Source organism: Amblyraja radiata, chromosome 5, assembly GCF_010909765.2.
Source record: "Amblyraja radiata isolate CabotCenter1 chromosome 5, sAmbRad1.1.pri, whole genome shotgun sequence".
Taxonomy (NCBI): domain Eukaryota; kingdom Metazoa; phylum Chordata; class Chondrichthyes; order Rajiformes; family Rajidae; genus Amblyraja; species Amblyraja radiata.
Genome location: NC_045960.1, coordinates 22,148,376 through 22,161,957, shown reverse-complemented (window position 1 = coordinate 22,161,957; position 13,582 = coordinate 22,148,376). Strand labels below are relative to the sequence as shown.

Below are 13,582 nucleotides of genomic sequence, written 5' to 3'. Positions count from 1 at the left end.
GCCAGGATGGGTAGTGATTGGCTGGGTAGAGGTATGGTTGTTAGGTTAATCAGTTCCAGGGAGCCTAATCCTGTTCTTTAGTGCAGAAAGACATACCTGACAAGTGAGTACCTGTTAGTTTATATCTGAAGGTATACAGGTCAAATTCCTATTCTGTGGAATGTGTATTACTGTAATTTACTGTACTTCTAATTAAAAAATTAAAAAAAAAAAAAAAAATCTTATTCGGCCTGTCCATCCATATTGAGAAATCCACAGGAGTTATATAGTCATACAGCACAAAAACATGCCCTTTGGCCCAACTCTTCCATGGTGACCAAGATGTCCCATGTAATTTGCCGGCATTTGGTCCATATCCCACCAGAACTTTCCTATCCATGTACATCCAGGTGTCTTTTAAATGGTGTTAAAATTACCTGTTTCAACTACCTCCTCTGGCAGCTTGTTCCATATATTCATCACCTGAGTGAAAAGGTTTCCCTTCAGATTCCTAGTAAATCTTGCCTATCGCAGTTTGATGCTATGTACTCCAATTCTTGATTTTCCCTACCCTGGGTAAAAGACTCTGTGCATTCACCCAATTTATTACTTTCACGATTTTATACACCTCTATAAGATCACCCCTCAGCCTCCTGTGCTCCAGGTCCTAGCATGCCCAACCTTTCCCTATATCTCAGCCTCTTGAGACCAGGCAACATCCTTGTAAATCTTCTCTGCACTATTTCTAGCTTAATCACATCGATCCAGGATGACAAAAACTGAGTACAGTGCTCCAAATGCAGCCCACCAACATCTTGTACACTGCAACATAATCTTCTAACTTCTATACTCAATGCACAGATTGATGAAGGCCAGTGTACCAAAAGCCTTCTTTATCGCCTTATCTACCTGCGACGCCACTTTCAGGGAACAATGTAGCTGTACTCCTAGATCCCACTGCTGTCCCACATTCCCCAGGGCTCATCCATTCACTGTGAAGGTCCTGCCCTCGTTTCACTTCCCAAAATACAATGTCTCACACTTGCCTGCATTAAACTCCATTAGCTATTTCTCATTTCAATTGCTCAGCTAATCAAGATCTGTAATTATTGATACCCATTAATTGGAAATTTTGTGGATGAATAATAATTTCAAAATAATATTTATTTGTTGTTCTAGGACTTTGCCAACAATTTGGAAGCGAAAGTCTCTGCAGTTATTGAAGCGTTACAAATGAAATCATTGACATTTGTTATCGATGCGTGTAAGATGCTTGCTCAGGCAAGGAAGGTGAGAGCAAGGGTCATCTCTCTTTACTATTCTCTTCATTCCATCTTAGCAGCGAGAGTCAATGTGGCCATGGATTACCTGACACTGTATCCCAACCCAGTATTGGTCCCAGATATTATACTCCAAACCCAACTCCAGTCCCAGACACTACCTTAAACCCAGGACACGACCCCAACACTGTTCCCCAAACCATTATCTGGACGCTGACACTGTACCCCAACCCAGACTGGTTCTGTGCTCTTTATATCCCCGTGGGATTGGTCTCCGCACTACATCTCGCCCATAGTTAGTTGAGAAACTGCCATAACCAGGACTGGTACTAGACATTATATCACCAAGGCATGTTCCTTGATGCAATAAACGAAAGGCTGCAAGGAAAAGCCTGGGAACCACAGACCAGTGAGCATAACATCAGTGGTGGGAAAGTTTATTGGAGGAGATACTGAGAGACAGGATCTACATCCATTTGGAAAGATGAGAACTGATTAGGGATAGTCAGCATGGCTTTGTGCCTCACTAATATGATCACGTTTTTTGAAGAGGTGACCAAAAAGATTGATGAAAGTACTGTGGTAATCTACTATTGTCTACATGGACTTCAACAAGGCCTTTTCCAACTTATTGTATGGCAGGTTGATCTGGAAGGTTAACATGGGATCCAGGGCAATCTCGACATTTGGACACAAAGTTGGCTTGAAGGTAGAAGACAGAAGATGGCGATAGAGGGTTGTATTACTGGCCGGAGGCCTGTGGCCTGTACAGTGGGATACTAATCAGATTGGTAAATGGGCTGAAGAATAGCAAATGGTGTTCATTTAAATGAGTGTAAGGTTGTTGCATTTTGGAAAGTTAAACTAGGGTAGGACTTCCTCAGTGAATGATAGGGCCCAGGACAGTGTTGTAGACGAGAGGGACTTATGTATACGTACATAGTTTGCTGAAAGTGGTGTCACAGGTCGACAAGAGTGATTATAAGGAGAGGCTGGACAGGCTAGGGCATCATTCCCTTGAATATAGAAGGTTTTTAAAGTCACAAGAGGAATAGATAAGGTAAATAGCCACAATCCTTTCCCTAGGGTAGGGGAATTAAAACCTATAGGGGATAGGTAGGTTTAAGGTGAGAGGGGGAAAAAATAGAAGAATTTGCAGTTCTCCTTTGCCATTAGCAGCTGGTGTCAGGTTGGTAGTTAATTTTAACTCTGGAGTTGATAAGAGATTTTGTAACCAAGGGTATGAAGTAATACTGGACAAGTAGTGGCAAATTAAGCTAGATCACATATTGGCTACTATTTCACTTAATGGTGTAATGCCAGAACTAAAGATCTGGTCTCATCTATTCCTATGTCCTTGTACATATTTGGATTACTTATCACAGATAATTAAAAAGCCAAGTGCTTCCATTTTTTTCCACTTCAGGCAATTAATTCTATTTTCTTTACAAATTACTCCAAAAAGCAATGTGTTTTTTTTTCAAAGAAAGTTGTAAGTAAACAATATAATGCGGACTCACTTCTGCTTGTTCTGAGAACGTAGTAACAGACACCTTGAATAATCTTGTCTGCTTCAACATCTGATGAGGTGCAGGAGAGAATAGCTCCAAAAACACCTATTCAGCTCCAGAAACACCTACTTCTCTTGAAGCCACAATGTGTTCAATATCATTCAGCAAACTATCCTTTACGATATTGACCAGTGATTGCGCTAGTTAAATGCTGTCCATGCCATTTTCAAAAATGTTCGATGTTAACAATTTAATGCCAATAATTGCCAGAGGAAGTGGTTGGCTAAAGGACATTTGGACAGGGACATGGATAGAAACATAGAAATTAGGTGCAGGAGTAGGCCATTCGGCCCTTCGAGCCTGCACCGCCATTCAATATGATCATGGCTGATCATCCAACTCAGTATCCCGTACCTGCCTTCTCTCCATACCCTCTGATCCCCTTAGCCACAAGGGCCACATCTAACTCCCTCTTAAATATAGCCAATGAACTGGCCTCGACTACCCTCTGTGGCAGGGAGTTCCAGAGATTCACCACTCTCTGTGTGAAAAAAGTTCTTCTCATCTCGGTTTTAAAGGATTTCCCCCTTATCCTTAAGCTGTGACCCCTTGTCCTGGACTTCCCCAACATCGGGAGCAATCTTCCTGCATCTAGCCTGTCCAACCCCTTAAGAATTTTGTAAGTTTATAGATAAGAAAGGTTTAGAGATACATGGATCAAATACAGCAAATGGTACCCAGTTTAGATGGGTAAATTGATTGGCATTGGCGAATTGAAGTACCTGTTTCTGCATAACTCCAATATCCTGGATCTGGGTCCATTGCCAATCTCTGGCCAGGGCTAGGACCAGATGCATGAGACCACTTCCCAGGCATTGACTGCTGTATTTTTGCTGAGCATTATTCCTGCACTTCCATAGTGGAAGGGTTGTGGAAAGGAGCCCTGTTGTGCAGCCACCAGTTGTGAAGGTAAATATTGTTTTAAGACTGGAATTGTGCTTTTTTTTTAGCTGTCAGCTCAACATTGATTGTGTCTGGTTTTATCAGGTATTGGCCTATTCTTGTGTGTACAGTTACTATAATCAGGACGCAGAGAAGATGGATATAATGGAGCAGCAGACAGAGAATTTGGAGTTGCACACAAATGCCCTGCAGATCCTGCTTGGTGAGTCCCAATTCAGCCCTGCAGTTTACAAGTTTTGGTAAAACTTACAAAGAAAGAAAAGGCATTTAGATAAAAATGTCTAATCTCTGAAAATATCTCCTTTTAAAATGAACTTTTTTTCGCTCAGGGTAGAAATGTTAAAGATGAGAGGGTTAAAGTTTAAAGGAAATGTGTAGGACAGGTGTTTTGTTACACAAATGGTAGTGGATGCCTGGAATGCGCTGTCAGGGGTTCTGATGGAGGCAGATGCACACAGATATTGTGGGCCGATGGGGCTGTTTCTATGATATACTGTTCTGTGTTCTGTGAAAACGTACATTTGTCAGGAGCTAGATCAGAGACTAAAAATAGATCATCTTAAAATTTAGTCTTGACCAAATAAAAGGTTCATGCTTCCAAATTGTGAACACCCCGTGTCATAGAATCAGAAGTATACAGCATGGAAACAGGCCCTTCAGTCCAACTTGTCCATCCCCACCAAGTTCCCGACCTGAACTAATCCAATTTGCCTGTGCTTGCCCCATATCCCTCTAAACCGTTCTGATCCATGTACCTGCCCAAATATCTTTTAAATATTGAAATCATAACCTTCCCTACCAATCCTCTGGCACCTTTTTTCACATATCCACCACCCTCTGCGTGGAAGATCTTACCTCTAAACTCCCCTTCAAATCTAATTTTAGACCCCTCCACCTCACGAAAAAGACTGTGGCTATTTAGCTTATCAATGACCCTTATGATTTTATAATTCTATAAAGTTACCCCTCATCACCGAGCCTGCCCCCAGGTGAAAGCCCCACCTCAAATTAAGTCTTTCCTTCTAATGAACCCCTCCAGGCTCAGTAACATCCTTATGTCTTTTCTGCACCTTTTCTAACTTAATGACATCCAGCAGGTCTCACCTACATCTTGTACAGTTGTAACGTGACATGCCAACTCTTGTAATAATAATAATAATGGATGGGATTTATATAGCGCCTTTCTAATACTCAAGGCGCTTTACATCGCATTATTCATTCACTCCTCAGTCACACTCGGTGGTGGTAAGCTACTTCTGTAGCCACAGCTGCCCTGGGGCAGACTGACGGAAGCATGGCTGCCATTCTGCGCCTACGGCCCCTCCGACCACCACCAATCACTCACACACATTCACACACAGGCAAAGGTGGGTGAAGTGTCTTGCCCAAGGACACAACGACAGTATGCACTCCAAGCGGGATTCGAACCGGCTACCTTCCGGTCGCCAGCCGAACAATTAGCCCATTGTGCCATCTGTCGTCCCGAAAGTGTACTCAATGCCCAGACTGCTGAAGGCAAGTGTGTCCAATGCTGCCTTCACCACCCTGCCTACCTCTATCGCCACTATCAGGGAACTATGTATTAGTACTCCGAGGTATGTCTGTGCGACAGTACTCTTCAGGGCCCTGTTATTACTGTACAAGTCCTGCCTTAGTTTAACGTGCCAAAATGTTACATTCTCCTGACTGTGCCATACAACCCGAGGGTTTCACAATTCACTGCATGGACAGCATGGAATTATCGGGCAAGGTAAGTGGCAGAGAGGTCTGAGACCCATTCCCCCGTGGTCAAATCCGAGGCACTCAAGTCAGGTGACCCTGAAATCTAGGTACAACCGTTGCAGAGCCTAGGGATGCACAGAGTCAATTCCAGACTAAGTTAGAGTCCCAGACAAACCACATAGACAACTTTTGATTGTGTTAAGTCGTGTTGTAATCATGTGAAGGTCTGGTATCTATCTGAAGCATCACTTTGTCTTTCTCAGAGGAAACCCTGTTGCAGTGCACGGACCTGGCTTCTTGCATTCGCCTTCTCAAACCACAACACTTGAACACTGGATTGGAGTTGATTCGCAGGATACAAGAAAGACTGCTTGCTATCCTCCAGCACTCAACACAGGTAATCCAAACAGACTGAGATGTTCAGTTGTGTGATCTAAATTTGAAAGTTTTCCTTTGATGTCTTCCCAAGTCAGGCAGGAAGATTTAGCAGATGCACTTGCTCCAGAAGCAATACTGCACTTAACCAATTGAAATTATACAGAAGAGCTAACCCTTCCTTAGAAAGAGTTCTAAGAACTCTTAGAACTTAAAACAAAGTTATATGATGAGAGCTGTTTGGGAGAGAAAGTCCAAAGGAATGTAAAAACTGTGAAACAGAGCTGTGGGAAATGTCATGCAGATCAGGTCATGCTAATTGGAGAGGGAAATACAGAGATGACTGACCGTCAGAAAAGCTGACCAATCCGATGAAAACAGAAAAAGCATGTTACCTGAAGTTTGTGAATTAAGTACTGTGCCCAAATGAAAGATTAAATGAACCTAATTATAACAGTGCAAGAGGCTACAAAAAGAGAGTGGATGGAGAATCATGTGGATGCTAGGACCTTAAGCAAAGCCAAAGTGCTGGAGAAACTCAGTGGGACAGGCAGCATCTGTGGAGGGAAATGGACAGATGACATTTTGGGTTGGAACCCTTCCTCAGACTGATGGAGGGGAAAGCAGGAAAAGAGGGGCGAGGCAAAGACTGGCAATTGATTGGTGGATAGAGAATAATATGTTGGATGCGGAGGCTGGTGGGGTGAAAGGTGAGGACTAGGGGAACTCTATACTTGTTCCAGAGAGGGGGGGTCAGAGCAGAACTGTGGGAAACAGAAGAATGTTCAAATGGGCATCTTGGTCAGCACGGAAGAGAGGGCCGAAGGGCCTGTTTCCATGTTATACGACTCTGGTTCGAGGTAGATCTTCCGACTTTGTGGAAACCGATGGAGGAAATTTACGGAAGTCCTTGCAGAGATATTCACCTGCATCTTTAGCTGCAGGCAAAGTTCAAGATGTTATAGTGTTATTCAAAAAAGTGAACAAGAACAAGCCAGGGAACTACGGATCGGTAGTTTGGCTTGGAGGAAGGAATCCAAGGATAGTTATGGAGAGTTGTTTTCTGATGAGTCAAGGGGCCTGCTTCTGTGGTGTAATTGAATCAGTACTTCCCCTGGAAGGACTGTTTGGATCCCTGGATGGCGGGAAGGGAAGAGGTGAAAGAGCTAGTATTGCATTTCTGTCAGTCAATGGGAAAATTGCGTATTTTGGCCTGCTTTTGCATTAGTTATATATACCCTGCAAACTGAAATTGAAACGATTGATAGGTAAATGTGGGAACTGGATGGGATCACTCAATTACCCCAATGCTTAATACTGGTGGAAATTTGACAGGGCACCAGATATTGTCTGGTATATTGGACTAGGTGCCCCATATTCACAAGCTGCTCCAGTGGAGATATTTACATCTTGATTAGAGATAATTGGGTGCATCAGAGTTTGGACATTTGCATTGTATGGCTCATGGTCTAGGTATTTGAAAACAATAATCATGTTATTATGGAAATATAATTTGCTATTTCAGGATTTCCGAGTGGGGTTTCAGCCAAAACAAGGAGTCGATCAGAATGAAGTCCAAGCCAGAGACCATTCAAACACTGCACCATCTGATTGCATCAAAGAGTAAGTCCAAGAGCATCCTGGCATAATGCAATGCAAGGTTGACATCATGGGCCATGGGCATGTACTGGGAAAGAGTCCAATGTTTAACAGAGCAGACATAGAAGTAGATTCTGGAAGAGTTGGAAGGAAATATCACCAACTAGAGGCTGTGGTTACCAAGCATTTGAAGTATTGGACTACTCTAGTGGCCTGGAGTCAGGATCTCGGACTTGTGTTCAAATGTCACCACTGCAACTGGGGAATTTAAGTCCATTGAATTAAGTAACCTGGAATTCAAAGGTTTGTGTTAGTAATGATGTCCATGAAATAACTGGACTAATTTACTTCATGAATGGGCACATTGGACAAGTGACCTGCCCTTGTCTAGTTGAACCTAACTATGACCACCCCTTCCCCCCCCCCCATCCCCCTGAGGTGATGAAACAAGCTGTCCAGTTCCAGCAAAACCACTGAAACATGAGAATAAAAGCAGGCTGGACAGGTAAGAATTGGCTTAGCCATTGACTTCAGAGATACCAGCAAAACATCTAGGTCCATTGATTTTGAAAAATTTTCCTTATAAATAAATGGGGACTGGTGCCTAACTAGGGAGAGTTATTTGCACAGACCAGGCAAACAACCGCCTGGCATACTTATGTTCACACGACCAGTCTCAGCACGTGTCACCAGCAGCAGGACACAATGCCAGTGGAAACCTGACATGGTGGCTAAGATACTAGACCAAGATTGGTTATTGATCTGGAGACATGAGTTCAAATCCTATCATGGCAGTCAGAGAATTTGTTCAAGCAGAAAAATAAAAGTCAAATACGTAGTCTGTGTCAGCCATGGCTGTTACTTCCCAGAAGGGCATTCTGCAGTTGGCTGAATACTGGCTTCTCTGAAGGTGGGATCTTGAGAGGAAGGCAAGATGGGTCTCCTGCTCAGAACTTCTTGCTAGTCATGGTTGCCAATGCTTGTTAATAGCACTTATATTTGCCATCATTGAGGATGGGGATGCTCTTGGAGTCCCCTCCTGCGATAATTGTTTAATTTCTACCACTGGCAGGGTGGTAAATGGTAGGATTTAATTCCAGTTATGCTAATGCAAAAGGCCTGAGGTAAAGTGGATGAACTGAGGGCGTAGATTACTTTGTGCACCTGGGACATTATAGCCATTACGGAAACCAGGCTAAGAGGGACAGGACTGGCAGCTCAATTACAGGTGCTACAGGAGAGATAGAAGTGGGGGTAAAAGAGGCGGCAAAGTTATTTTATTGAGCGCATCGTGGAGTGGTCCAAAATGACATTACTGAAGCACCGTCCAATGAGGCGATTTGGGTGGACCAGAGAAATAAAAAGATAATCACTTTGATATTGTACTGTAGGCCTCCAAATAGTTAACGGGATTAGAGGTACAAATATGCCAGGAGATTGCAGACTGATGGGGTTGTCCTTGTGGGGAATTTTAAAGTTTTCCAATATAGATTAGCACTGAAATGGTGCTAAGGGCTTAATGTGGAGGAATTTGTCAAATGTGTTCAGGAAGGTTTCCCCATGTAATATGTAGAGGGGTCTACAATGGAGAGGGCAAGCTTAACCTACCCTTAGGGAATTTGGCAGGGCCAGTTACTGAAGTGTCAGTGGGTGAACCTTTTGGAACGAGTGATCACAATTCTATTAGCTTTGATATAGTCATGGTCCATAAGTTAATGTTCTACATTGGGGCAAGGCCCACTTTGTTGGTATTAGACAGGAAAATGCAAACGTTGATTGAATGAGGGAAAGTTGGGTGGTTTTTAAAATGTGATAGTTCAAGGCATGCATATTCCTATCAGTGCAAGGCAAGACAGGTGAGCAACCCTGGATGAGGAGAGCAATTGAGGCTCTGGTCAGGTATAGGCAGCTGGGATCAAATTATCCCTGGAAGAGTATAGGAGAATGAGGAACATACTCAAGAAGAAAATCAGGAGGGCAAAAAAAGAGGTCATGAGATAAATTTGGCAGATTTAATTAAAGATAATCTAAAGAGAATGTATTAAAGGGGAAAGGATAAATAGAAAGAATGTTACCCATCAGAAAACAAAGTGGTTATTTGCGTGTGGAGCCGCAGGAGATGGGAAAGATCCTCAATTAATATTTTTCCTCAGCCTTTACTGCGGAGAAAGACATGACGACTCAGAAACGTGAAAGTTAATGGATACTAGACTAAGTGGGATCCGTTGGGTCCCATGTTCACACGGGAGGGCTGGTCCCTCAATGCAATATTCCACCTCTCGAACAATTCCAATATTGGTGGCCAGTGGGGGGCTTTCTGGAGCGCTAGTATGGGTGTTGTGGGCTGAAGGGACTGGTTTCCAGAGGGCTAGTATGTACATTGTGGGCCAAATGGATTCTTGGGCTGGCAGCTCACTCACGGCTATTCCTTGAAATTCCATTTCAAGCAGGGTGCAAGGCCACCAAATTCAAGTGCAGTTTCCTACCACTTGAAGCAGGGTGCAAGGCCACCAAATTTAGGTGCAGTTTCCTACCACTTCAAGCAGGGTGCAAGGCCACTGAATTCAGGTACAGTTTCCTACCAATTCAAGCAGGGTGCAAGGCCACCAAATTCAAGTGCAGTTTTCCACCACTTCAAGCAGGGTGCAAGGCCACCAAATTCAAGTGCAGATTCCGACCCCTTCAAGTAGGGTGCAAGACCACCGAATACAAGTGCAGTTTCCGACCACTTCAAGCAGGGTGCAAAGCAACCGAATTCAAGTGCAGTTTCCGACCACTTCAAGCAGGGTGCAAGGCAACCAAATTCAAGTGCAGTTCTATACCACTTCAGGCAGGGTGCAAGGCCACCAAATTCAAGTGCAGTTTCATACCATTTCAAGCAGGGTGAAACCACCATAAAACCACGCAAAACACCACACAAAAAACACTCACAGGTCAGTAGACATTCAGTGTGTTCAGTTGATTCACAGCTCAGTCGTGACCTCTCCCTCCCCCATCTTGCAGCGGCTGAGCCAGGCCCACACTTCCGGGTTTTATAGTCCCTCCCCCCTCCACCGAACGGGGTGTGGCCTTCATGGCATGATTGACAGGAGAGAGAATCTCAACATTTTTTAAACATTAATAAGTCTTTTATTTTTCTTCGATGGGAAAAATCCTCTTGTTCTGCGCAGCGGAGGGGGACTCTGAGTAAGATGGCCAAAAATCACAGCCATTCTAAAATCAATATGCAGTGCAAACAGGAAGTGCTCAAGAATTGAGTTTTAATTATATACTGTAGATGTTTTGAGGATAGTCCTTATTACTGTTAAGAAAGTGCTTGGTGTCCTAAGACATTTGAAGATAGGTAAATCTCCTGGGCCAGAACAGATATATCCAAGGACACTGGGAAGCTAGATAATAGATTAGACATGGGTGAAGTGCTGGCTGACTGGAGGATGGCTAATGTTGTGCCCTATCTAGGATGGTCTGTAAAGAAAAATGTGTAAACTAGAGACCAGTAAGCCTAACATCTGTGGTAGGAAAGTTACTGAAAAAGATTGATTTGGGATAGTTACTGAAGAAGGGGTTGATTAGGGATAGTCAGCATTGTTTGTGTGTGGAAGATCATGCCTCACAAATGTGAGTTTTTTGCAGAAGTAACAAATGCGATTGATTAGGGAGAACAAGGATAGACAGAGTAATCGAGAAATGATGGTGCAGACATGGAAAGATAAGTTATCGAGGTGATTCTTAGACTGAATTGGAATGGAAAGAACCAAGGAAACTTTCAGATGGGTGGATAATACTGGAGAGATATTGGAGGAGGGAAGTGTGGTGAGCAGGGTTGAAAAACGAAGTGAAAACTGTTCATAAGATTGACACTTGTAGCATGAGACAAATAAAGGATAAAGGAAAGGAAAGGAAAGGATGAGTGTGAAATTGCTTTGAGTCTAAGAACCAAGTTATAACCCAGATTAACATTTTTAGATGGGGTCAGTGCCATCCATGTAATGAAAGATAGGTGCGTCTCCAATCCAAACTAAACTGGCAAAATACACATCCGGTGTTGGTGCTGTAATTAAGTTACGTTTCCACATTCACATGTGATGCAAAATTCAAGATAAGTCAAGTCAAAAGTTAATTGTCATATGTTTAATTGTCATATGCACCAGGAACATAATGAATTTCTTACTTGCTGCAGCCTTTCAGGTACATTAACGCAACAGCGTAACACATAAATATGCAATAATCACTATCACAATAGATTATCAGTAATATTATGTAAACATACCATAAGAGTGCAAGGTACCATGTTTGCAGTGAAATGCAAGTACAACAGGTGATGCAGAGAGAAAAATAATCAGTAGAGAAACCACTGATTAAAAAAAGTGCATGAGTTGCAGTGACTGAAATCGCTATCAAAATATGGAGGGGACAGGGGACAGGGGGGACACTATTTCTTGGTGGCCGTGCGCGCATGCGCTCACTCGCACACACACGCGAGGCTTTGGAGGCCTCAGCCGTGGGCCCTGTGAACAGTAATTTCAGCTCAATCCAGCGCTAAATGTCAGCTCAACTCTGCCAGTCTCGCCGGATTAACCTACAGCCCTGCCTGGACTGACGGAATACCAGTCCGGAACCGTGGAGCTAGCGCTGCTTCTCCGCACTGGCTGTAAGCCTGGGCCATATTTCCCTTAAGTCCAGGCAGGGCTGTAGATTAACCTGGCGGGACAGGCAGAGTTGAGTTGGGTTTAGCGCTGCTTCTCCCCGCTGGCTGTGGGCCTTGGGCTACCGCGCCGTCTGACTCCCGACCTCTCTGGCCACCCCCGCGCATGGATGGGGGTGGGCACTCGGGTGGGGACGGGGGTGGTCCGGTGGCAGTTCAGCAGCGATTGCAGCGCTGGAGAGCAGGCTGGGATCGATCCTGGTTGCGGATGAGGCACAGGACTGTGTCCAGGGCTGCCGTTGTGACCCTATGACCTGCGCACGTCTCCCTCCTCCAATCACCGCACTCTATCCTCAGTCCCACACCCCTACTTCCGCCTCTGACCGACACCTCCCTCCTCCAATCATCGCACTGAATCATCATGTCCTGTCCCCATTGCCTGCTGACTGATGTCTCTTTCGTCCAATCGGCACCCTCGATCAACAGTCCCACCCTCCACTGTCTTGCGGAAAGCAGAGATTACACCGGGTTTTAAAATCCGGATTACAAAAAAAGGAGGGGGGGGGGGATCGTCCACCACCTCTCAAAACAGAGGGGGGATGTGTGTCCCCCCTGGGCCCCCCCCCCCCCCCCCCGGGATTTCCGCCACTGATGGGCTGCAGGAGGTAGATTGGGACTATGCCCTTAGCTGGTGAGAGATCCATTGAATAGTCTGATTACAGCAGGGAAGAAACTTTCTGAATCGGGTGGGACATGCTTTCAGGCTTTTGCATCTTCTGCCTGATAGGGGAGAGGAGAAGACCAAATGACCCGGGTGTAAATGATTCTTAACTATGTTGGCTGCTTTCCTGAGGCAGCGTGAAGTGTAGATGAAGTTAATGATGAAGAGATTGGTCTGTGTGTTGGAGTGGTCTATTTCCACAACGTTGCAATTTCTTGTGGTCTTTGGCAGAGCTGTTGCCAAGCCAGATTTGATGCATCCTTATAAGATGCATTCTGTGGTACATCTGTAGAAATCGGTAAGAGTTATGCTGAATTTCCTTCATCTTCTGAGGAGGTGTTGGTGTTCTTTCCTGGCCATAAGGGCAATGTAGTTGAACCAGAATATATTATTAGTGATATTAACACAGAAGAATTTGAAGCTCTCGACCATCTCCACTTCAGCACCATTGATGCAGGCTGGGGTGTGCGCTCCACCCCACTGCCTTAGGTCAATGATTAAGTCCTTTGTTTTGCTGACATTGACAGAGAAATTGTCATATTGACAGTGTTACTCAGCTCTCTATTCCTTTCCTGTACCTGTCTCATCATTGTTTGAAATCTGGCACACTATGGTGGTGTTATCTGCAAACTTGTAAATGGAGATAGAGCAGAATTTGTTGTGAATGTATAGTGAGTATCGCAAGAGACTGAGAACGCATCCTTGTGGAGCACCAATTATCATAGAGGATGTTTTGTGACCTATTCTGACTGATTATGGTCTATTGGTCAGGAAGTCAAGTATCTGG

General features: G+C 44.2%; 1 protein-coding gene across 6 annotated transcripts in view; it reads left to right on the top strand.

The window, feature by feature from the left end:
• Nucleotides 1-13,582, top strand: part of cul9 (cullin 9) — a 153,424-nt gene that overhangs the window by 131,996 nt on the left and 7,846 nt on the right. For 5 of the 6 annotated variants that reach the window (XR_004411993.1, XM_033020721.1, XM_033020723.1 and 2 more), the window contains exons 36-39: nt 1,159-1,269; nt 3,818-3,935; nt 5,719-5,852; nt 7,356-7,453. Coding sequence is in view for 5 of the 6 variants with exons in the window: in XM_033020721.1 (XP_032876612.1) it covers nt 1,159-1,269; nt 3,818-3,935; nt 5,719-5,852; nt 7,356-7,453 (461 nt within the window). In the remaining variant the exon portion in view is untranslated. Of the gene's footprint in view, nt 1-1,158; nt 1,270-3,817; nt 3,936-5,718; nt 5,853-7,355; nt 7,454-9,391; nt 9,441-13,582 lie in introns of those variants that run through there. The other variant, XM_033020724.1, reaches the window with a different exon arrangement.